Source organism: Kryptolebias marmoratus, linkage group LG2 (genome assembly GCF_001649575.2).
Source record: "Kryptolebias marmoratus isolate JLee-2015 linkage group LG2, ASM164957v2, whole genome shotgun sequence".
Classification (NCBI taxonomy): Eukaryota; Metazoa; Chordata; class Actinopteri; order Cyprinodontiformes; family Rivulidae; genus Kryptolebias; species Kryptolebias marmoratus.
The window spans coordinates 9,067,293-9,090,623 of NC_051431.1; the positions used below are offsets into that span (position 1 = coordinate 9,067,293).

At 43.9% G+C, this 23,331-nt stretch overlaps 1 protein-coding gene across 1 annotated transcript in view; it reads left to right on the forward strand.

The window, feature by feature from the left end:
- zgc:77784 (uncharacterized protein LOC402947 homolog) overlaps window positions 1–23,331 on the forward strand; it is a gene marked incomplete in the record, with an annotated part of 77,385 nt that overhangs the window by 2,386 nt on the left and 51,668 nt on the right. The window contains 1 exon segment of the mRNA XM_025008633.2: window positions 12,155–12,481. Within this exon segment, the coding sequence (XP_024864401.1) occupies window positions 12,155–12,481 (327 nt within the window).

Genomic DNA, 23,331 nt, shown 5'->3' on the forward strand with positions numbered 1-23,331 from the left:
TGAATAATTTATGCCCAGTCGGTGGTGTGGTTGTATCTCAGACGGATTGTGAGGAATTCGGTGTCTGCCTGCGTCTCCTTCCTGTCCTCTCAGAGCCCAGCAGATGGACGCTTGTTCCTGGTCCTGGTTCTGGTTTTGGTGGAGGTTTCTTCCTGTTAAAAGGGAGTCATTTCTCCCGCCTGTCGCCATGTGCTGCTCAGGAGGGGAGACTGCGATGAATCCACTTTGTCGCACTCTGCTGGCTTCCTTAGACAGATAACTTTTACTAACTGTCTTCTCTGACGGACGTTTCCTTCACCCCGACCGATCGAACCAATGGCCTCCTGACAGTTTAGTTAATGTCACATATGCATCGTCTCTTTTCGACAGACCCAGCAACTAAACTGCAACATTTAGGGACCGCTCGGAATCATGTTCTTGAGCTTTTTTTTTAGCTTCGTTTTGATCTCCTAACAACTCTGAGGCTAAATAGCTGGCTCTTCTGCCACTAAATGCTCCGGTGTATTCACAATCAAGTTGGCAACATTATGTGCCTGCTGATTTGTGCTGGGCAGGCAGCAGATAATGGGGTTTTCAGAGGCAGCGAACCAAAACATTAAAACTGCAAGAGCTAAAACCAAAACACTGAGCTTTAGGATGCTATAAATACCCACAAAGCTGCAATATCCTGGCATTTTTACTGCTGCATGATTACCTGAAACACCTCTTTTTGTGTTTCAACACTGTTGTCTCGTCATTAAAGGGATCGTCCGGTCATTTTTGAAGTGGTGCTCTGCCGGATAGTTATCTGTAGTTAGTACCTAATCAGCTGTGACATCAGTTTTAGAGCAGACTGTGATGAAACGGTCAAAAGTCTTCATCTGGGCTAGGCTAACCCTAGCCCGATGGCTGATAAGTTGCTAACGCTTGACAACTATTTGCCTTACCATCACTTCAAAAATGACCAGGCTTTCCCTTTTAAGTCTAACACCAGAAATACACAGGAGCACTAATTTGTCAATCATTCCAAGAAGGTTTATCTGCCAGTCTGGGTCTGATCTAAACGTACACGTCCTCTCAACGCTCTCAACCTAAACTCATTAAAGCAGTGGGTCATAAACCCAAAGTTGGGGGTCTTATCCGTGGTCGGGTTGCAGAGACAACAAGTCCAGGAGGTAAACCCAGACCTCCTCTCTCCCCAGAGACCCTCTCCAGCTTCTCCTGGGGGATCCCAAGGCGTTCCCAGGCCAGAGAGGATCTGTAATCCCTCCAGAGAGTTCTGGGTCCGCCTCAAGGTCTCTTCCCAGCGGGACATGCCCAACATAGGGAGGCGTGCTGGAGGCATCCTAATCAGATGCCTGAACCACCTCAGCTGACTCCTTTCGATGCGAAGGAGCAGCAGTTCCCCCCCGGATGACGGAGCTCCTCACTTTATCTCTGAGGCTGAGCCCGGCCGTCCGACGGAGGAAGCTCATTTCAGCCGCTTGGATCCGGGTTCTCTTTCTGTCACGATCCAAACCTCATGACCATAGCTGAGGGTTGGAACGCAGATGGACCAGTAAATCAAGAGCCTTGCCTTTCGACTCAACTCTTTCTTCGCCACGACCGATCGAACCAACGCCCTCATTACTGAGGTCCCGATCCGTCTATCCGTCACTCAGGAACACAAGATTCCCAGATATTTGCACGCCTCCACGTGAGGCCTGCTAACCGATGACAGAAAGCATTCTGTAAAAACGGGGAAATAATGTAACAGATGGCAAAGAAAATCAAAAACTGTAAACATAACCTACAGCAAAATGCACAGAGCCACACGGAAGAGCAAGAAAATAGGAACACCAAATAAAAACTACACATCCGAGACAACAAAAAACCTCAAAAATAATGAAATAAACTAAAACACAGGAAACCTAATGTATCAAACACAACCTGCATCGTTACATAAACTCTATTTCTCCAAACTGACTCTGTTCAAAGAGCTATCTACAACAGGTAAGATATGATTTGTTCATAACCTTTCCACAGAACCCCACTACAAAGGATCTGAGTTATCTCTGTAAGTCTTATCATTAGGCCCAAAGACATCGGTATAAACAAATAGCTGATGGCCAGCAGGTTTATGAGTGTGCTGCTGCTGTTGTCTGTCTCGCTCAGATAGAAACTTCTTCGGCCTCACAGCATTAAAGGCACTTTTCAGCAGCCACATCATCTGCCTACATTCATTAATCTAGAGTGGCAGTCTCCTTTATCACTCAACTCTGTTGTTGTGCACATCGGTAATGTGTGTAATTTGCGCCGAGCACTCGAAAGAAGTGGATTCGGAGCAGCCTCGAGCCCTCCGCGATGACATTATCCAGTAAAAATGTAACGCTTTACAACAAGACGAGGCTTTGTTTATGTCGGCGTTCTGTCAATCACTCCCTCGGCGCGGCTCTCGAGACGAGACCCCGCAGTTCTGTCCATGTTTTCGCCAACCTCTGTGTGATTGTGAAGAAAAAAACAAAACAACAACAACAGCAGCAGCAGCAGCAGCAGCAGCAGCAGCCCCCACCTCAGCTCCTTTCATACACACAACCTGAATCTCAATTAGCAAAGTCAAGAGAAAAAAACCCACAATCTAATTGAAACTGTAGTTATCTTGTTAGCGATATTCGGATTCAGCTGCTGGGGAGCTAATCAATGCTGAACGACCCTTCGCAGGTGATTTGTGTCCACTCCGTCCCTGAGGTTGTTACTTCATCAGAAAGTATTTTAAACCTGTAGGTGGAGGATGAAACCACTGCAGGATGAAACCACAAGATTCTGATGGCACCAAAACCTTGGTTTGAACACTCTTTTTTAAATACAAAATGCAATTATTAATACTTCTGATGGCAAAATTATATTGCATATTGCTTAATAATGATTATTTTATACATATGATGGAAAATATACATACATTTTAATGGGGGTGAGGATGGGGGTCTGGACAAAACAGACAACAACAAAAAAAAACAACGTTTTGTTCCTGGTATCCTATTAAAAAGACATTTAAATCGTAGGAACGATATGACTTTTGAACACGGCGGTAAACCTTGAAACCAGCCGTCAGCTCAGGAACGGTGGGGGTTAACGGGTTCGCAGGGCTGAGATTTACAGTAAAGAATTGACAGATACGTTGATTACTGTCCAACAGTGTTTGGACTGATACTTTCACATTTTGGTGAAGTCTAATGTCGTTTTTTAAAACTCTGTTCTACATGGTCGCGGTGATTTTCCATACGACTGATTGCCGCCTCGATGTGGGCGGGTCGTCGTATCGCGGCCTCCTGAAACTTACCACCATCGGGTAAATCAGTGAAATAAAGTCACAAAGCATTCACCGCTGTCTGGTCGAGTCTGGAAATAGGGATACGGTGCCATTTTGATGGATACGTTATGTTTTTAACCAACGTATTTAACCAAAAACATAGTGATTTTAAGAATGGTGGAAGGAGACTCTGTCGTGACTGATGTTGCTGTCTGCCCAATCAGTGGCCTGCAGTCTGCTGACGTCAAATCTTCAGCTTGACTGGGCTCGTTTAAAACCCCGGCCGAGGAGGTCCGATGAAGCGAGCTGAAAGTGGGCGGGACCACTCCTGTGCCGTGTCGAGCCGAGTAGAGCCCGTGGAAAACGGCCTTAAAACACCAAACAATCACAAAACAAAAAACAAAGACAAAACCCTCACAGAATCCTTCTTAATGGGCTCATTTTTTTACAGCACAGCAGCAGAAGATTTCATTCATGTTTCTGGGGTTGAGTGACAGGTGTTAGGCCACGCCCCCCCTCAATTTGCTGCTCAGTCTGTTCAGCCCAGAGACCAAAACCTTCAACCAATGAGATGGCCGTGATGTGACGCTCGCTGCACTCGCGTTTGCGGATCATGGACCTCGGTTCAGACTTCAGACGGCCCGATGGCGAGCATCGGCATGAATACGGTGGATTTTTATTTTTACCTTCTCATCCTTTTTTCGGTCAGGTCTTCGGAGGAGGCTGAGGACACAGATTGAAAGATATTCAACTGGACAAACAGACAATTGTAGCTTCTGTGTTACGAGCTAACAGTGTTAGCATTTCACCCATCCGGTGATCTGCAGGAAACACTGGAAGATGAACTGTGGAGTTTTTGGATTTAACGTCTGCAATATAGCTTTAGAGAGTCTTGACTTAGTTTGTTTTTAACACTGGCTGAGATGTTTACTGAGCAGGAATTCATCCAGAAGTCACCTGACTTTATTTTAACGAGATTAGCTCTTTGTTTGCGACTCAGAAAAGTCGTCAGTGTGAGCCTCTCTTTAAATAAAGTAAAGCACATATCAGGTTTTGTGAAACTTTTCAGTTCTATTATTACTGCAGTTACTCACCTGTTTCTGTTCGATTGTGTCAGCGCAACGTGTTGCAAATCAGTTTTGATACGTTACAGATCGATGGAGTACTGGAGCGATGAGTACTTTCTGACTTCCTGTGTGAGGCTTGTAGAGCCGCTCTGGTTGTTGATGTCATTGTTTTAAAAAAAAAAAAAGAACGTGACACAGAGTCGTTTTTAGAGCTTGTTTCTCGGATCTCATGAGGTAATCGATGGGATTTCACAACTTGTTAGCCTACCCGCCAAACATCCCCCCCTCCTCCTGCTGATGTTGGTAAGCTCGTCCGTGATGCCTCATCCTCGAGTCACGCCGATGACAGCGGATGATGACATCATTTAGAGATTCGGTGATGGATGAGGAGGACAGCTGCAGCCAACAGCCGAGGCTCAGATTTCTCGCGCTGATGCCAGAGCAAATTAAACTTGACGTCTTTGCTTTGAAACTAAGTTTGCTGCTTCACGTTATCCCCCCCCCCTTCATTCCCCACTCCCCTGCAGAGATAACTTGGCAATGTCATAAAAACTCTTTGAATGTTTTTGGCCTTTTCCAGTATGTAAATGAGCTGAAATTGAAAGAGACACAAGGAAATCTAAGCAGACAGCCACCAGCCCCTACAGGCAGGCTGCCAGCCTTCTGCTTCTGTCTCACTTAACGTGCATGAAAAGTTGGATTTTTCTTTTTTTTTTGTGTGTGTTTGGTTTTTTTTTTTCTTTTCTCTTCTTCTTCTCCTGATATGAAGCTGTGAGCTCAGACAGGTCCAGGTTCTCGTATCTTGCGTCGCTCTGGGCTTTTGGCAGTTGCTGAAAGGCAACGAACATCTGAAGCGAAACGGGACGTCCCCTTTTTTTGTGGCTCCCGTGTTTTTTTTGTTTTTTGTTTTTCACTCATTAGCGTGACAGAGTGCTTTTCTACCCCTGGGGAGGACGCGGGGTTAATATTTGTAAATACTAATTAATGAACGCCACGCTCAGACTGCCTCCCCCCCCCTCCTCCTCCTCCTCCTCCTCCTCCCCGTTACGCAACGCCGCAGATGGGAGCCGACAAACGCCAGCTATAGCCCGAACCGACGGGGTTTTGCAGACGTGATCTTGATCTCCGGCGCTGCGCTCGCCCCTCTTTCCGCTGAGTGTTCAATGAGGCACAAACGAAGAGACGCCGTGAGCAACCATGTGGGCGTGTGTCAGGGTTTGCAATTAGGACCAATGCAATGGCTTGTCTATCAGAGCTGCGTGCGGCGCTAATGGGCTTCCATTTATCCGTACTGTCGTTTTTTTTTAATTATTTCTCTTCTTTGCACTTCTTTTCATTTCCTTTGTGAATAAACAGGGGAACTTCTCACAGATCAGATTCAATTAACCCATGTTGTGCGTCTAATCGTCATGACACACATAATCAAGTCATAACGAGCTAAATCCGTTTCCAACGCCACCGAGAATAAAACAAAGAACTCAGCACATCGCTTTTTTTTTTCTTTTCCTTTTTGATGTTTTCCCTCCGCCGTTCATCACACAAGCCGTTTCACTGGTGCAGTGAAGTTCATCACCCGAGGAGAAGCAGCGGAGGTCAGAGAGGAAACCGTCTGAACCAACAAACATCAGTTTATCCGAGGAATCAGCGGCTCGCTCTGTCTTCCCGAGGCTTTGCGGGGATTTTCAGCTCCTGGTTTTAGTGCCCTGGGAATAATTACCACTTTTTGTGCTGTCATCAGTTAAAAACTCTTTCAGTAAAGGATCTAATGTTCGTAGCAGCTAAAGAGGCAGATATTTCCCCCCGGATTTAATGGAGACCAACAACAGAAGTATGAAGGCAGGGTTATGTGAACAGAAAGATTAGCTGAAATAAATCTTTCTGGCCAGTGTCATAATGTGTGGGTTTAATCTTATTTTAAAATTTGGTCTTTGTCTTTTGGGAGATTTTTTTTTTTTTGGTTTTTGTTTTCCAGTCTTTGTGGAATTAGATAACTTGATTGTCTGTACTTTTTGTTTCTAACTCTTGTTTGTTAATAACTTTCAGTCCACACTAGTGACAAAAACACTGTAAAGCAAAACTGAGGTTGATGTAAAAGTTTACAAAATAGTGTTCCCTCTAAATGTAATATTTCATAATGCAATGCACAGAATACCAGAGTTAACCTGTCAGCTGCATGTTTCTGGTCTTTGTCATGAAGGTCTTGTTGCAGTTTTTATTATTTAATCTCATCTTCTTATCACCGTTTACCATTATCTCTCAATGACTGAATTTTTCCGCACACACTAAAAGTTTAAGGGCAGCAGAATCCGAACAAAGTGAGACATAGACAAACGGGTTGTTTTAGCCTCTTCTGGAGCAGAAAGTGAGCAGACTGAGGTGTCAGTATATCGTGATAACCCCTAATAAGGATCCTGTCTTCCTGCATGTCTGGTTTCTTTGGTCACTGCATGATTCCTGTCATGTTTCTTCTGCAGTTCTGTTGTTATTTCCTGGTTTGTTCCCCTTGTCTGTTTACTTACGTCTCGTGAAAACTTTTTTTCTTGACAAATTACTTTCGCAAGGTTGTTTGATCCCCCGTTGAGCGCTGCTTTTGGTTTACTTCTTTAATGAATCATCTTATTATCATTGCCTCTGGCGTCTTCCGCTTTCAGGTCGACTTCTTTGAATGTTGTCAAAGTGTAAATAAGCGTCTCTTTCCTTAGAAATTCATCACCCTATTTACTTTTGAAAGTTCAAAGTCTTGGGGCTCTTCTTACCTGAAATACGAACATTAACTTTGACCAGATTTGTTTCTCTTCATATCAAACCAAACACACCGTGATGCAGTCTGTGGTGGAATAAATGACTGTATTTCAATAAGCATATTGGTAGCTGATGTTTTGTTTGATTTGGAAGCTTGAGATGGAAATTATCCTTATTTCTCATCCTGCTTTCCACGGGCGATGCTGTTAAATTTACAGCATTTTTCCCTGAAAAGCACCTTTCGCTCAAACACATTGGTTTGCACGCCGGATAGCCTTGAGAGTGGAGAATCTCACAATCTCATTCATCAAACTCCCTCCGTTTGTGCAACAGCTCAAGGTTGACTGCCATTCACTCTTATAGCTTATCTTGACTCTATTTCCCTCCCTTAGGAGAGTAGAAGTCGTGGTGTTTAAAAGGGTTTCATGGACTCGTCCTCCCTTGACTTCAGGTATGATCTGACTTCACAATGAGGTCTAAAGGAGTTTAACTGTATTTAGTTTTGTTCCTGGATGTTTAATTCAAGGACCTGAATGAGTCTGAGGTTGTAGCTACAAATGTTCTCTAAAAAGCCCAGGTTTGTTGGTTTTATTTGGCGTTAAGAAGCACCTGAACCAATAGCCATAACAGAATTTCAGGGAACTGTTGGCATATATGAGCTAGCTGAAAAATACTGCAATGTGGAAATTAGGGAATTGCCTTCTGATATGAGCCTGCTTTGTTGTTTTTAATTTACAGCTGATGAAAACAGCACAGGGTGGTGCAGTGGAGCAGTGGTTAGAGCTGTCGCCTCCCAGCAAGAAGGTTGCAGGATAGCTTCCTGACCTGGGGCCTCTCTGGGTGGAGTTTACATGTTCTCCCTTTGCTCATGTGAGATTACTCTGGTTTCCTCCCACAGACCAAAAAAACATGCATGTTAGGTTATTGGTAACTGATAATTGGTACATGTAAAATTGTCCCTAGCTGTGAATGGTTGTTTGTCTCTATGTGTCCTTGTGATGGACTTGCGACCTGTCCAGGGTGTCCCCCGCTTCTCGCACAGTGACGGCTGGAGATAGACACAAGCTCCCCCGCGACCTGGACAGGAGAAGCGGGTAAAGAAAATGGATGGATGGATGAAACAGCACAGTCACAATTCAACTCACTGAAACCCTCTCGTACCCTAAATTTAATTTAATTGAAACCAGCATTTCTTGAAAGAATGTATTTTGCCTTTTGTGCCAAAGTTTTAAACTAAACTTCTGTGCGATCTGTAAGTGCTTGGAGTATGTGTTAGGGACGGCTCTCAGCTACAACCTCACCAATTCTTAGCTTCATATCTGTAAAATTGACTGAGCTGCGGCCATTTTTGTGCTCGCCAAGGTTGATTAGCTGGCCGTGGCGGCCATCTTGAATCAGGTTGATTCCAAAAGCCGCTCAGTTTGCAGATGTACAGTCAACGATTCAATAAAACATGTGCAGCGGCCCATGAGATATTTTGCTAACAGACAGGTTTTGTACATAAAATAATCTGGTCAGGGGGGGCCGTTGCCCCCCTCTGGCCCCCATCTTAGTGGCGCCCCTGAATGTCTGAAGTTTTTTCATTCTTCCAACTCCTGAGTTCTGTAATTTGAAACAAAAGATCAATTAAGATAAAACTGTGCGTTTTGTGACCTGTAACAACATTCAACACGAGCTTAAGTAATATTTTTGAGGCATCTTTTCTTGTTTAAATAATTTGTTCCAAAACTCTGCTTCACACTTCGCCCAGTGCCCTTCGCTGCTTGTTCATCCCTTTCAAATTTGAAAGTTATTTCACAGCAGAATGCCCTGGATTCATTAATTTGTATTTTTTTTTAACAAATAAAGTCAAACTCTAAATTCCCATGTGCTGCTGGATATCTCTGAGGGCCCGATGCGGGCTCTAATGGGCCGTGCTTATGATCCGACTAAACACATACCTTCAGAGAGATCCCCATCGTCGCCCGTGACATTTATTTTTCCGTGACACTTGCAGGGTTGACGGAGTTTCTTTTTAGCTGAAAGGTGCTTTCAACTGCCGCACCACAATCTTCCTGTCATGAACCAAACATTACTGTGAAAATATTCCCACTCACAAAGAAATTGTGTTTCTGCCGTGAGCAAAGTGGCAGAGACTTTTCACTGATTGCACACTTGTCACCGGAGCAGGTTGTTGCTTGTCACTTCGGTCACCTGAAGCTGTTTGTAATTCTTTTTCGTTTTCTGGGAAATACTATTTTCTCTGTAATACATCAATATTGTGCCTGTTGTATGACAGCAATATGTAGTAAGTGTTCATTGACCCATTAATAATTAAGGGGCAGCGCATATTAGAGAGAAAAAGTTTATTTTTCCCTTAGAGATGGACTGCTTTTGCAGGTGTTGAAGTCCTTTGTGATATTTCTAAAGGCAGCTATTGTCTCCTTAAAGTCATCAGATATAATTTATGCGCAGCAATTAGTCATGGTGATATTTCTGCTCTTCAAGCCGACTGAAAGCAACAAGGACTTCACAGTATTTGCCCACACACACAGCTGAACACAGCAAAACAAAGAGCCTCAACTGCAGTGACTAATAATGTGAAAATAAAAGAATAAAAAGTACCAGCTGGTAATGGCAGATTAACGGTTTTATTATCGCCTGCTGCTGAAGGCGAAAGGACCCAAAGCCCCGGCCTAAAGCAGGCGACATGCCACTCCTCAAGGCCTTTAATTGAACCTTTTGAATGAGAAAATCAGAACCGAGTTTAGCTTCGACATCTTGTCTGTGTTTTCAGCGAGTCATACAAACTAAAATATTTGAGCTTTGCCTTCATCGTTTGGGGATCTTTAATACTTAGCCAAATTCATTCGCCGAGTCAGAGCAGCTGAGAAGATTACTGATGAAGTGCAGGTGTGTGTGTGTGTGATGAGGCACACAGGGGGAGCTGAGGGGAAAAGACAAAAAACCTGAAACTGCTGCCAGGCTGAACGGCTAACTGAAACGTACAGATAAATAATCTGAAAACATAAGGGACTAGAAGCACTCAGAGAGCGCAAACCTCCGCCAAGGCCAGAGAGTCTTAGTTTTTATGTAATCAGACAAACAAGCAAAGACGACCGAAAACACGACCTCCTCGGCTGAGGTACCTAAGAGCTCGAACAGGAAAACACCAACCAAACACCAAATATGACGGTTTGCACGAACCACTATCTCAGCTTTGAGATTGGAGTTCTTTTAAGGTGGAACCAACCCACTTCGCTGTTAGCTCATCAGTTCGGTTAAAAATAAACTGTATATTTTTGTTCGAAGCTCTACAACAGGTCAGATAGCTGTTTTCAAGTCCTTCAAACTAAAGATTGTGTGATAAGCTGATAAGATGACCAGCGTTTGGAAACAAAGAGCATTCTCACAGATGTTGCACACTCGCAGCCCAACGCTGAGTTAAAATACTGGATGACTTTGGGGAAACTTCGTTTTGAAGAAACGTCCTCTTGGCTTCGGCGTAAAGATGTCAAATTTAAAACCGAGCCTTGCGGGAGTATCCCTGAGCTGTGCTGTCATTGGCTCCGACAGGGCAGCCAAACTCTGTTCGTCAAATGACTCACACTGACCCCAAAAATGCATTTTATATAGATTATATTTCTCCGGGTGTCAGAAACGCTGCGGAGCGCTTCTTTGTGTTATCCGTATGTGGCCCATTTGCTCCAGTTACATTTGGAAAAGTCTGGAAAAGCTGTATGAATATTTTATTTCGTCCCATTCGAGTGTGCCGCCGCCGCCTCGGACACACACTTTATGGACTTCAAAAGGTGTGTGTGGCACGCGTGTGTCTCCTGCCGGAGCGCCTCTTTTTTTTTTTGTGCAGTTTGCACCGCCGAGCATCTTACATTCGAGTGACTGAGGAGTCATTTTATAATTTAATGAGACAGAAAATGGAGGTGTGTGTTGGGGAAGTGTGCAGCGAGGATCTATTAAAGGGTGTCGTTTAGTTGCATTGTGGGAAGCGTCGGATGCACGTTTTAGCACCGAGCTGCGGAGGCTCTTTAATGTGGACAAATAGTCAAATATGTGGTTATATATATACACACACACACTGGGGCCTCTTACGCACAATCCGGATGAGATGAAATATGATCTAAAAGAAATCACATAATGATATCCTCGGGGATCGTCTCACAGGCTCTGGATTCAGACTCGATTGCTTTTGTTAAACACAGTGTGTGTTTTTTTTTTATTGTTTTTTTCTTTACAACAGGCTGCCCTGAAGGTCCTGTGGCACATTTTAATAGCTCCATTAGTATTCATCTTCGTCCTGCGTTACTGTTTCCAGTCGTCCTGCTTGGTGACCCCGGCGTGTCAGCTCCAAGCACTCAGATGTTTACCTCGAGTTTTTTTTTTTTTTTTGCCCCGATGGGGACTGCTGGTCCGCTCGGATCAAATCAGCTCTTGAAAAAGACCTAAATCTGATTAAAGTGAAAGTGCGGTTTTATCCCGACGGTTTAAGTATAATTTAATGGCTGCATGTGTGTCATCGGGTTACTCCTGACTGCTCCACTACAATCATGATGGAGGATTTTCTGGATTATTTAATGCCTCAGACAGAGCAGCTTAATAATCAATGGGACCATTTTTTTTTTTAAGGAAAAGTGAGGGTGAGACCATCTGTTCCCTAGACCTAAAAGCAGCAGCATTTTGAATAATTCATTTCTCTGACTGTAAGACATTGTTGGAGACATTTGGTCGTGCTCTAAGAGCTTAGCTCAGGTCTCGAGGCGCAGCGCCTTTCCCTCACAGCCAAGCAAAAATAGTAATGGATCCCCGGGGAGTCGAATATAGGAGTTACCTATACCTTTCTGCCGAGTCTGTTCTCCTTTCTTGGGCCTTTTCTCCTATTAGGTTTGCTAAAGTTTCCCTGTCTTGCTCTCAGTTTGACAGTAAGTAGCATCTCTACGTCTGCATCGCTGAACCGTATGTGTGACTGTTCCCTCAGCGCAGGTGGGCTTCAGTAAAACTCAGGAGCAAGATGAGGAGGGTATCTGCTTACTTCCAAGTCCCTTTTAATGTGTTCTTAAACCGCCTTCCCCTCTGCCCTCAGGGTCTCGAGCGCGGTTCGAAGACGGCGCCCCTCGGATTGCGGAGGACCCCTCGGACCTGATCGTCTCCAAGGGGGAGCCGGCCACCCTCAACTGCAAGGCGGAGGGCCGGCCCACGCCCACCGTGGAGTGGTACAAAGATGGGGAGCGCGTGGAGACCGACAAGGACGACCCCCGCTCCCACCGCATGCTCCTGCCCAGCGGCTCCCTCTTCTTCCTGCGCATCGTCCACGGGCGCCGGAGCAAACCGGACGAGGGCGTCTACACCTGCGTGGCCCGCAACTACCTGGGGGAGGCCGTCAGTCGGAACGCTTCGTTGGAGGTCGCCAGTAAGTCCCTGGGGTTTTGATAATCAGATGCACCTGAGTGGTCCAACTTTGGGTCCTCACTTTTGATCCCTCCTTGCAATCAGAACACCTCATGGAGTCTTTATTTTATTCTTATTACCCTCCACCCAGCAGGTAAGATATCTGCACCATTTAAGTTCAATTTAACCACAAACATATGTCTGAACATATGTATACTGTGCTAAATGCCCTCTGATTGCAGTCAAATTATAAATTACCTTAAAAAAAAAAGAAAGCAGAGCTGAAATGTCCACGGCTGAGCTAACCGTGCCAACTTTTCATCCTAATTTTAGCTCGATCGTCAGGCACCATTCAGCCGTGCAGATAAGATGTGAAGTCGGTACTTTAAAGGCTTCATGCAAAATATTCAGGATTGTAATCATTCCTTCACGCTACTCAGACATAATCTCCAGCCCTGAGCGGAGACCGGGAACATTTTTAAAACACTTTTATTCACTAAGAACATTTTCCTGATTACACTTTTACGTCCTACATCCACATTAGATGCATCGAATTGACTTGTAGTGGGGTATTTTTACAGCATGGGTTTAAGGAGAGAACATCCCAGAATACTCTGTTACAATCTATCCAACTTTACGTCTCATTGAAAGCATGTGTTTAAATGGTAAATGGCTCGCACTCGTGCAGCGCTTTATCTAGACCAAGGACCCCAAAGCGTTTCACACTACAATCATCCACCCATTCATCCACTGATGGCCGTGAGCTCCATTGTAGCCACAAATTCCTCATTGAAACGCATGTCATCCTGTGTAAAAGTGGAAATTAAATGGTCCACTCAGCGCCTTTTTAACCTCTCCAGGTTCTGAGAAGTGCTTTACAGAGTTTCTCATTCACCCATTCACACACACACACACACACACACACACACACACACACACACACACACACACACACACACACACACACATCTGTTATATATTTTTACACACTGCACTCTGAACACAACTCTTATATTCTCACTTATACACCAATAATCAGATCAGTGGGCAGTGGGGGTTTCAGTGTCATGCCCAAGGACACTTCGGCACGCTGGTCATCTTTTGCTAAGAGTAGCAAAAAGCTAATGAAATGCTAAAAGTAGAAAAATTCTAGTTGGAAGGCTAGCTAGTAGCCAAAAGTAGCAAAAGGCTATCTAGAAGCCAAAAGGAATAAAAGGCTAGCTAACAACCAAAGTAGCAAATAGGTAGCTAGTAGCCAAAGGTAGCAAAAGGCTATCTAGAAGCTACAAAGAGCAAAAGGCCAGCTAAAAGTGTCAAAAGGCTAGTTAGAAGCCAAAAGGAATAAAAGGCTAGCTAACAGCTAAAGTAGCAAAAAGCTAGCTCGAGCCAACAGTTGCTAAAGGGTAGCTATAAGCTGAGGTTGCAAAAGGCTAGCTATAAGCTAAAAGTAGCAAAAGGCTAGCTATAAGCTAAAATGATCAAAATGCTAGCTAAAAGCTGAAAGTAGCATAAGAAGACAAAACTAGAGGAAGTTTGCTGAAGTAGATTGTAAAAATAAAAATGTTTTCAAGGAACTGAAGAGTTCTCAATATATTTCTGAGGGGAAACTATTTACAAAAAAAAAGGTTAAAATTTTGAAAAGTATAAAAGTTACAAAAACCAAAAGTCCTATCACCCGTCTCCTGAATGAGCTGAACACTTTGATATCTGTTATGATGTCAAAGTAGCATAAAGCACAAAATACTGAGAAATAGTAATACCCCAAATACTGAACAGAAAATAAACAATATGTGAATTCATTCACATAATAAACAATAAATTTAAAACAAAAATACTGATTGAAATTGAACAGAAAGTCAAAAAACAGAAATACAATAAAACTAAACAAATTCAATGATTGTAAAACTTACTCAAATTCATAAAAGGTCTATTATTTAAAAAAAAAAAAAATTCATTTAAAAGTGACCCGAAGTCAATTCAGAAATGAGCTGCCTGAAGCGGCCATTTTCCTGTCAGCATTGTGTTGAAGGGAAACATGCCAAGCTGGAAATTAGTTGGCTGTGGTTCAATGCTACAAAATGAAAAATAGGAGGAAAATATCTGAAAACTGGAGCTGCTGTTTACAAATCCAGTCCTGAACCTCAACCCTCTGATCAGGAAATGGTGACGATTTTTAAAGTTCAAATCATCATGCCGCGTTGAGCCAGTGCGACATCTGGCCCTGTCACCTTGTGTTGCCGAGGGCAACACGGTGGAGCAGTGTGTCGTGTGTTCGTACGACGGCACGTGCCATCGTCCTGCCTCCCCGCCTCGCTCTGCCTCCGGGCCGAACCGCGGCGCTCCTTGGCATCAGGAAATGGATTAGTCAGTGAGTTGATTAGGGGGGGGGGCGAGAAGCAAAACAGATTAGCAAAGTCGAATTGTCCTCGTTTTAAAAAAAACAAACAAAAACACACACATACACACAAAAAAACAGCAATTTGAGCAGAGTCTTATCTTCCTCCATGCTGGGGCTGCCCGCGTGTGTATTTGTGTGTGTTCGTATGGCTGGCTGACCTCAACAGCAGCTGGGTCCAAAAATAAAGACACACTCCTCAGATATAATGCATTACAGGAGCCACAAGCCTCTGCAGCTCGCGCAGATATCCGAGCCAGGAGCAAATATAATGCTTGCACAGTCATACGGGCCGTTTTCAATGGTTGAGAATGTAATTTAGCGTTGTGGCCTGCTGCAGATTACGGCACACCGATACGGACCGAGGGATGATTCACCTGCAGCCGCACAGTGACTAACACCATTAATAAGTGCCTGTTTTGTTCTAATCTCTCTGCCTGCAGCCATTTGGGGCATATGCTAAGACATCATGGTGGTGGTCCTAAAGCCCCCCATCTCCCCTCCCCTCTGTGTCGCTTGTGCTGACTGTGGGGTAAATAGTGACCCAATTAGGCTGTGGCAGAGACGTGGAGGAGGAGGAGGAGGGGGAGTACGCAGCGTCAGTGAGAGATGAGCTTTAAGCCGGTGGTCTTTGCAGAACTGCGTGAGGTAAGGGTCTGAGGAACAACAGGTGGGAGGAGGAAGAGCTTTAAACTCCCGCCGAGCGGTAATTAATACCGATGCATCTGTTGGACCGTTCCAGCTCAGAGGAGGGATCAGGGGAGCCGATCTAACCTGGTTTTAACAAGATGAGTAACTCATTCTCGCCAGTGAGTGGTGCATAATTCATTAGGCTGCATGACTAAGACTTTTACTCTGCCACACACTTCGCTGCGCCGGGGTGCTTTTGTTCTAAATATTGCAGAAAACAGGCCGCATTCCTCCGAACTGCAGGGTGTCGTAACTGCAGATTACAGAGGCTTTGTGCCGGGAAGGGTTCTCCGCGGTTGCTTTTCCTGTTTTGCGCAGACACTAATGATTTTTTTTTTTTAGCAGGAGACGCCTCGTCATCGTTGTGTCCGTTGAAATTAAAAAGTCGAAACTCTGCACAACTGGATCCCAGACGCAGAGCTTCTCTGTCCCCAGCATTAAACCAGCTCCCATTTTGTTTTGACTTCCTCCTCCTTCTTCATTATAGTTTCATAAAGGTGGTCTCTCACCGTGCTGCCTCTGTTGAAGAGGCAAGACTCAGGCTTGAATCAATATTGCGAGAAAATACGCTAATTTTCCATTCAGTATTTGCGACAAAGTAACCAATAAGCCCTGAAAAGCACAGCTTATTGTCATGTGCAGTTTGAAAAACTATATTCTAGACCTCAGCTCGCTTCGTACCCACCTTGGCAGCTGCCCCCGTCGTTTATGAATTAATTTACTGGAATCCACTTTTGAAATGAAAGCAGGCAGATTCGGACCGGTTCTTTATTAATGAGTATTTATCATCGGCACGGTTTTTAGAACCTGAACACGTTTGCTCTCAGAGAGCACCCGGGTGTTAAAATACAGAACTACTGAGACAAGTTGGAGACGACCGCGACAACGATCGAAAAGCGTTTGAGACACCCGCGACGACTCAAAGACTTCTCTCCTCTGCTGCTCAAGCAAAGAACACGAGAACTTCCCGGAGACTCCCTCGAGAACGCTGTTTGCTGACTTGTCGCCAGCAGTCGTGGCCCATCCGAGATGCTGCCTTAAAACCTCTTAACAAGCATTGTATTCACTTTTGTTTCGCTTTAAAGCGTCCTGCAGGGTTTCTACATATTTAAACACCAGTACGTCAAAATGCTTGTCTAGACCAATGATTCCCAAAGCTGGGGTCGGGACCCCAATGTGGGTCACTCAACACCAACTAGGGGTCCTTAGATAATCTCCAGATATCAACTTACATTAAAAAAATTAGTTTTGATGCTATGTTTGCACTATAATCATTACAAAAACTTGAAATACAAGGCCATAAATTGATTTAAAAAATAGCATAATGGATGTTAAGACTTTGTGTTGTCATTATGTCCTTATTTAATAGAGTCATTCGCATTTTTGGATGTTTAAACAGCCAACAGATGGGGTCACACATCTTTGTCACTGTTATTTTATGGGTCGGAAGCTGAAAAGTTTGGGAACCACTGGTCTAGACCCTCCTCTTTTGACCAATCAGGTTGATATATGAGCCTTCCACAGCCAATCATATTACAACTTTATTACTGAAATCCTAGTTACCAGAACAATAAATTGGACTGCACTGGCAAAAAAGGGAAATTGTTACCTTTACAAAGACACCAAGTGTTTGCATGCACTCCGGGTTCAAGAGCAACATCTGATTCATTTTGGGTCTGCTGTTTTCAGGCGTTTTTTTGCATTTTGGGGGTATAAATGGTAAATGGACTGTACTTAAATAGCACCTTTCTCGCCAATGAAGCCACTCCAAACACTTTACAACCCAATCTGTGCCCTCATTTACCCATCCACACACATTCATACACCGATGGGGCACATCGGTGGCAGTGAGGGGTTCAGTGTCTCGCCCAAGGACACTTCGACCTGTGACTCCTGCCAGGAATTGGACCTCCAACTCTCTCACCGGAGGACGGCTGCTCCGACCACCAAGCCACCACCGTCTTAAACAAGCCACGGGCCGATATGCTTGGGCTTCGATGGACCGGCGCCGCGCCAGCGCGTACACTTCCCTCCCCGCCCAACGACTGCTGCGGATAGACACCGGCTCCTCTGTGACCCTGAACGGCTTTAAGCAGCTGTTTCAGGTGGAACCAAGAGGGCAGAAAGACCGAAACATCCAGAGGGTTTATTGAATCGAAACACCAAACATGCAGGTGGAAACAAAAACAATCTGTTCCTTAACATGAACCAAAAAACAAGGACATGAAAACGACGACAGAAATGATGCGAAAGACTCATTTATTTAAGGTTAATAAAATAAGGCTGTGAACAGACAGTCTGCGACTCGGAATAGTTTTCATATCAGTTTTTGCCATTTTGAGGCTTCAACAATGAAGCGGGAACATCTGTAGCAGATAACTTCTAGTTATTTAACTCAGTGGGTGACAAGAAATGTTACTTCAAATGGAGAAGAACTGTAGTTGAGGCAAACGGCGCTTTTCACCGCCAAGTCTTGAGCTTTAAAACATTAAATCTGATTTTTTTGGGGGGATGGATTTCCACCTTCACTACAGGCTGCAACATTTTTCATGCTTGAAAACCTTCTGTGTGTTTCAAAATCCTCAAGCTTTTTATTTCTCTTTCAGCCGTGGTTTGTTTGTTTGTTTCGGAGTGTGCCATAGTAAGGGTCTTGCGTCGCCTAGGAATGCCAGCAGCAGTCATTATTCAGTCTCTTTTTCGTCCTTGCCTTTTCACTGTCGGCTGCCAGTAACAGGCTGACTCGCCTGACTGTTGCGAAACCAGAATAATGAGGCGCTGGGAGTGGACTGGAATCCGTTTCCTCCTTTTGGGAATTTTTATTTTATATGGGGGGGGGAACAGTAGTAGCATTTATTCCAAAATCATGAATGTGAATATCTGCCTGTTTTCTGAAAGCAGACAGTCACACGGTGCGGAAGGATGAAAATAAAGTAGGACAAATAAAAAAAAATAAAAAGTTGCCTAAAAAGCTTAAGAGCCAGATGTTCCTCTTTCTCCTGATGAGGGATTATAAAGGAGTCAAAGTTCTGGAGGGAGGATTTTCCGACTTTTTTTTTTTTTTTTTTTTTTTTCCCCATGCTTTGTGTTCTCCTTTCACTTCTGTCAGAATAAAGTTTTTATTCTACAGAGCCAGAAAACCATCACAGTTACGGTTTATGTGACACTCGTCAACAATCAACAAACTTTTATCGTCACGCAGCGTCTGTTTTATAATTAAAAACGTTATCATGGTTTTAAAATGAGGGGGAATTTATGACCAAGACTCTCTCTCTCTCTCTCTCTCTCTCTCTCTCGTAAAGCTTGTTTGGGCCCCGGAGAGGTTTCTCACCCCCCTCATCAATGCAATCAGACAATGGCTGGATTAAAGCAATCTCTCTTCTGTGTAGGCAAAAGCCTCCATTAGCTATGACAGGGCAGGATCATGACAATGGGATTAGACCACCTCTCTAATGGGTTTACCGCTCGTGAAATAAAAGAACAATTGGGTCGAAGCAGCGGGGTCGGCGCAGATTCTCCAAAAATCTGAACTTCCGATGGCCGCCTGGCCGCCTCCCGCCTCGCTGGCGTGAGCCCACACGTCCCAACGTCTGTCCACTCACAGTCAATTTCACCCAAACCTGTCCCGACCGTCCCACGCTCCCATTCTGCCACCGGTCCCAGGTTCTGAAAGCCAATTCCAGTTTCAGATTTTTTTTTCAGCTCTAATTGCTGATTTTGGTTTACGATCCCAAATTTCTGGTTGGATTTACAGTCAAAAATAAAATTTCCATTTAAGCCAGCACCAGGTTACAGAGCTTTATTTGTCTTTAAAGACATGTATGATTGGACAGAAATAGCCTTATTTGTACAAATAAATGTAGAAAGGATTAAAACTGTCAGGATTTGGGCTTTGTTGTTTTTTCTTTGAGATTTCTTTTGCATTTTGGGTTATTGTTTTCATGTTTTGTCTTCGTATTGTTTCTGCCTCTTGTCTTCCTGCCACGCCCATCTCCACCTGTTGCTAGTTGTAATCACTCACCTGTGCCCACTTCCCCTGATTACCCTCAGCTTTAAAACCCGGTCACTTTCTCCACTTCCTCGCTGGTTCATTGTCTCTAGTTCCTCGCCTCACCCTTTTGTATTACTTTCGATTTTGTTACGTTGAGTTTTGCTGCCACGTCAACCTTTGCTTTTGATTCTTTTATTTTAATAAATTAGTTTTCCTTTTTAAGATGAGTCTGCGCTCTGGGTCCGCCTCCTTCTCCGCCCGTCTTGACAAAAACTAGCATTTCTTGAAGGAATGCGTATTACCCACCACAAGACAAAGGTCTTGTGGGATCTGTTCGGAGTATATGTTGAGGATCAGTCTCAGCTACTACCACACCAAATTACATCTCAGTATCTGCGAAACGGACTGAGTTAGAGACTTTTTTGTGACGGTCAGTTATCTGCGGCCTTGAATTAAATCAAACAAGTAATGATTAAAAGGGAACCAGTTGTAGATGTAAACTCAGTGATTACTTTCTAAGAGTTTCAATAAAATCTGTCCAGTGGTTCATGAGATATTTTGCTAACAGACAGTTTTGGCGCCAACATATAATGATAAAGTTCCCACCTGGTCTGTTTTCATGTGCGTGTTGGGGATGAATCTGAGCTCCTAACACGCCAACATTTAGCTCAATATCTGTAGAACTGATTGAGTTTAGCCATTAATCCAGCTGTTAAGTTCGATTAGCTGTGGCAGCTATCTTGAATTGGGTCGACTTCCAAACCTATTCAGTTGTAGCAGCACCTGAAATGATTACTTCTGTTAAAGATTAGTTTAATTAAAATCTGACACACCGAGACAAACTGAAAAAAAATAAAATAAAAACACCTTTTACCTCTTGCTGACGAGGAAGCAGACCCCACGTTGGCCCCAAGTTTTTCAGACATGTTTCCGAACAGACAGAGTGTCATGAAGTGGGGAGAAGGAGGCGAACCCAGAGCGCAGACTCATTTTGGAAAATAAACTAATTTGTTAAAAGAAAAAAAAAACAAAAACAAAAGCTGACGTGGCAGCAAGAAGAAAACTAAATAACAAAACTGAACGGACATGGGCAAGAGACGAGCAGTACCAGAACATCAGGGAAAATAGACCACGAGTAAGTGGAGGAGATGACCGGGTTTTAAAGGCAGGAGGCAATTAAGGGAAGTGTGCACAGGTGAGATGATTGCAAGACTCGGGGCAGGTGGAGATGGGCGTGGCAGGCAGATAAGAGATAGACTGAGGAGAAGTGAATGATGGCTGAGGCACAGGGAACAAGAACCAGACTAACAAGATAGCTGAATAAAATAAACAATAAACTCAAACTGAAACATGAAGACAATAAACTGAATACAAAAACCCAAACAAGACAGAGGTCAAATAGACAATCCCTCCAGGATTTTGCGGGCATTTTTTGAGATTGTTGCGGGCTAAAATGCTTGATTTCGAGAGGCATTTTCCTAAAAGTTGCGATTTTTTTTTTTTTTTTTTTTTTACTAAAATCAATAAAAAAACATAACTTTTAATATATAAACCAAAAATACTTACTAGTTTTGTAAGATAATTACCAACAAACATTGACATTCTCAAAAGGTGCTTTATTTGAGAACTTTGATAGCTTCTAAACTGACATTCATGACCATTTCTGGATTGTCCCTTGTCTGCAGCTCTCCTCACATGTTTTGCAGACACAAAGTGTTTGTTGATGCGTTTATGTTTCATGATTACACTGCAGGACGTGCAAAACAGCTTCCCCCCCCCCCACTCTCGTGCAGCTGGGGAGGAAACTGGTTTGCTGAAATCTTTGTGGGCAAATGTGAAGCATTAGCGCAGATTTTCACTTCGGTCGCTGCTCCTGCACGCTCCCGGCATTCTGACGTTAACAGGATGTGACGTCACATCTCTTCTTCGTGAGTTATTTGGGGTTATTTTGTATTCCACACTACACAAACCCACAAAGAAGACACAAGACTGCAGAAACGGTAGGGAATCACTTTAGAAACAATAAATATTGGGTTAAAGTTGCAGTGTTTTGGACAAAGTTGCAAAAAGTTGCGGTTTTGCGGGGTTTGCTTGATTTTGCATTAATAGTTGCGATCGCAACATCACAAAATCCTGGAGGGTCTGAATAGAGCAGCTCTTCTGTGATCCGCTTTCCCTGTGGTTCGATGAAGCCTCACAGTACTTACAGTACATGGGTTTCAGCAGAGAAGCCTCAGTTCCCCTCCTACACCTTCTGACTTTATTTTTAAACACGTTCCAGATAAATACAGCTAACTCTGAGGCTTCTTCACTTCAGGAAAAACCTTCCACACCAAAGACGAGCTGTTACCACAAGCCAGTGGCTTAGCTGTGGTGTGTTTATTACCTGAGGGGGGGAAAAAAATCAGATGTTTAAATGTCGGGGGGGTCAAACTGTCCATCTGAGCCCTTGGTGCGTCAACAATCACCCAAACCACCTGCAACCCGAAGTGTGAAAACAATACGAACCCTTTTCTGTTAAACTTATTGATTTTCCTCTGCAACGTAAAAACACTCGCAGATGGCCTTTCTGCAGCACATAATAGAGATAAATATCACTTAGAAATGAAGTGACGATTATTCTACACGGGGAGATTAAATCCCCTAATCTGTATGTCCCTGAAATATTAAAGTCAAGAAAATAAATGGTTCCCCCTTAGAAAAAGCTCCCACAGAAGGTCGTTTTGGTCCCGGCCTCCATTGTTTAAGAGCGTTTAGGGGGCAGCGTGGGGATTTGTTAAACCCCCCCCCAGCTGCCCCGGGGTAACCCTGCGTCTGTACCAGGGCGGACGGCGTGCAGGAGCAGGAGGAGATTATGTTGCTGAAGCTGCAGCGAGCAGCAGAGTGGGGGCATTTTCTCTATTTATTTATAGTTTTTTTTTTCTCTCTCCTCTTTGTTCGTGAGGGCGAGCGATCGATCGATTCCGCGGCTGGAACTCGTGATCACACCCAAACATCCCTGCTCAGACTTGAACGCTAAGAGCAGCGAGAGGATCCCATTTACTTTCATCCAGCTTTAAAAGAGAAAACTCGTGATGTCAGGAGTAAACTCCCCCTCCTCCCCCGTTTTTCGGACGAGCCGTTCGTCCATCAGGTGTGTGTCAGAAGATTAGCCGCCTGGTTTCTCACTTCGGTCACGATGACAGCGAAACAAAGGTCTCTCCACACCAACCAGGACTTACAGAGGCAGAGAGGGAGCTAAAAATAATGCACTAGATTCAAACGAACCCCTCAGCTCTGCAGAGAAACAGGCAAACAGACGCAGCTTGATTCGCTGAATGGATGTTTTGCTGCCATGTTTCTACCTTTCCTAAATTATCCTGTCGCTGGAGGAGTGTTTTGGGTCTTCCTCGCTTGTCTGTGGCAGATGTCTTTATGACAAACCCCCCCTCACACACACACACTCTGTTTGGTCTGTTGGCGCACAGTCATCTAATAATCTCAGACGTATTACAGACTTCGACCATGAATATTAATGAAATATCACTGCAGCCTAATGAGAAGTTTAATGATGTCAGAGAGGTTACACATTTTCATTTAGTTAAGGCTTTACAGTTTGTTTATCAAATGTCACAGCTTTAAAAAAAAATTAGGAAGTAAAAAAAAGAAAAAAATCCAATTTTCCCTCTCAGCAAAGAGGATAAACTCCCATTTAATTTCAATAAAGTTCAGTTAAATAACCGTCTGAGTGAAAGAGGAGATAGATAAGGTAAATTAATTGACTGATGTTCATTTCAGAAAAAAAACCCCTCCTGTTTCA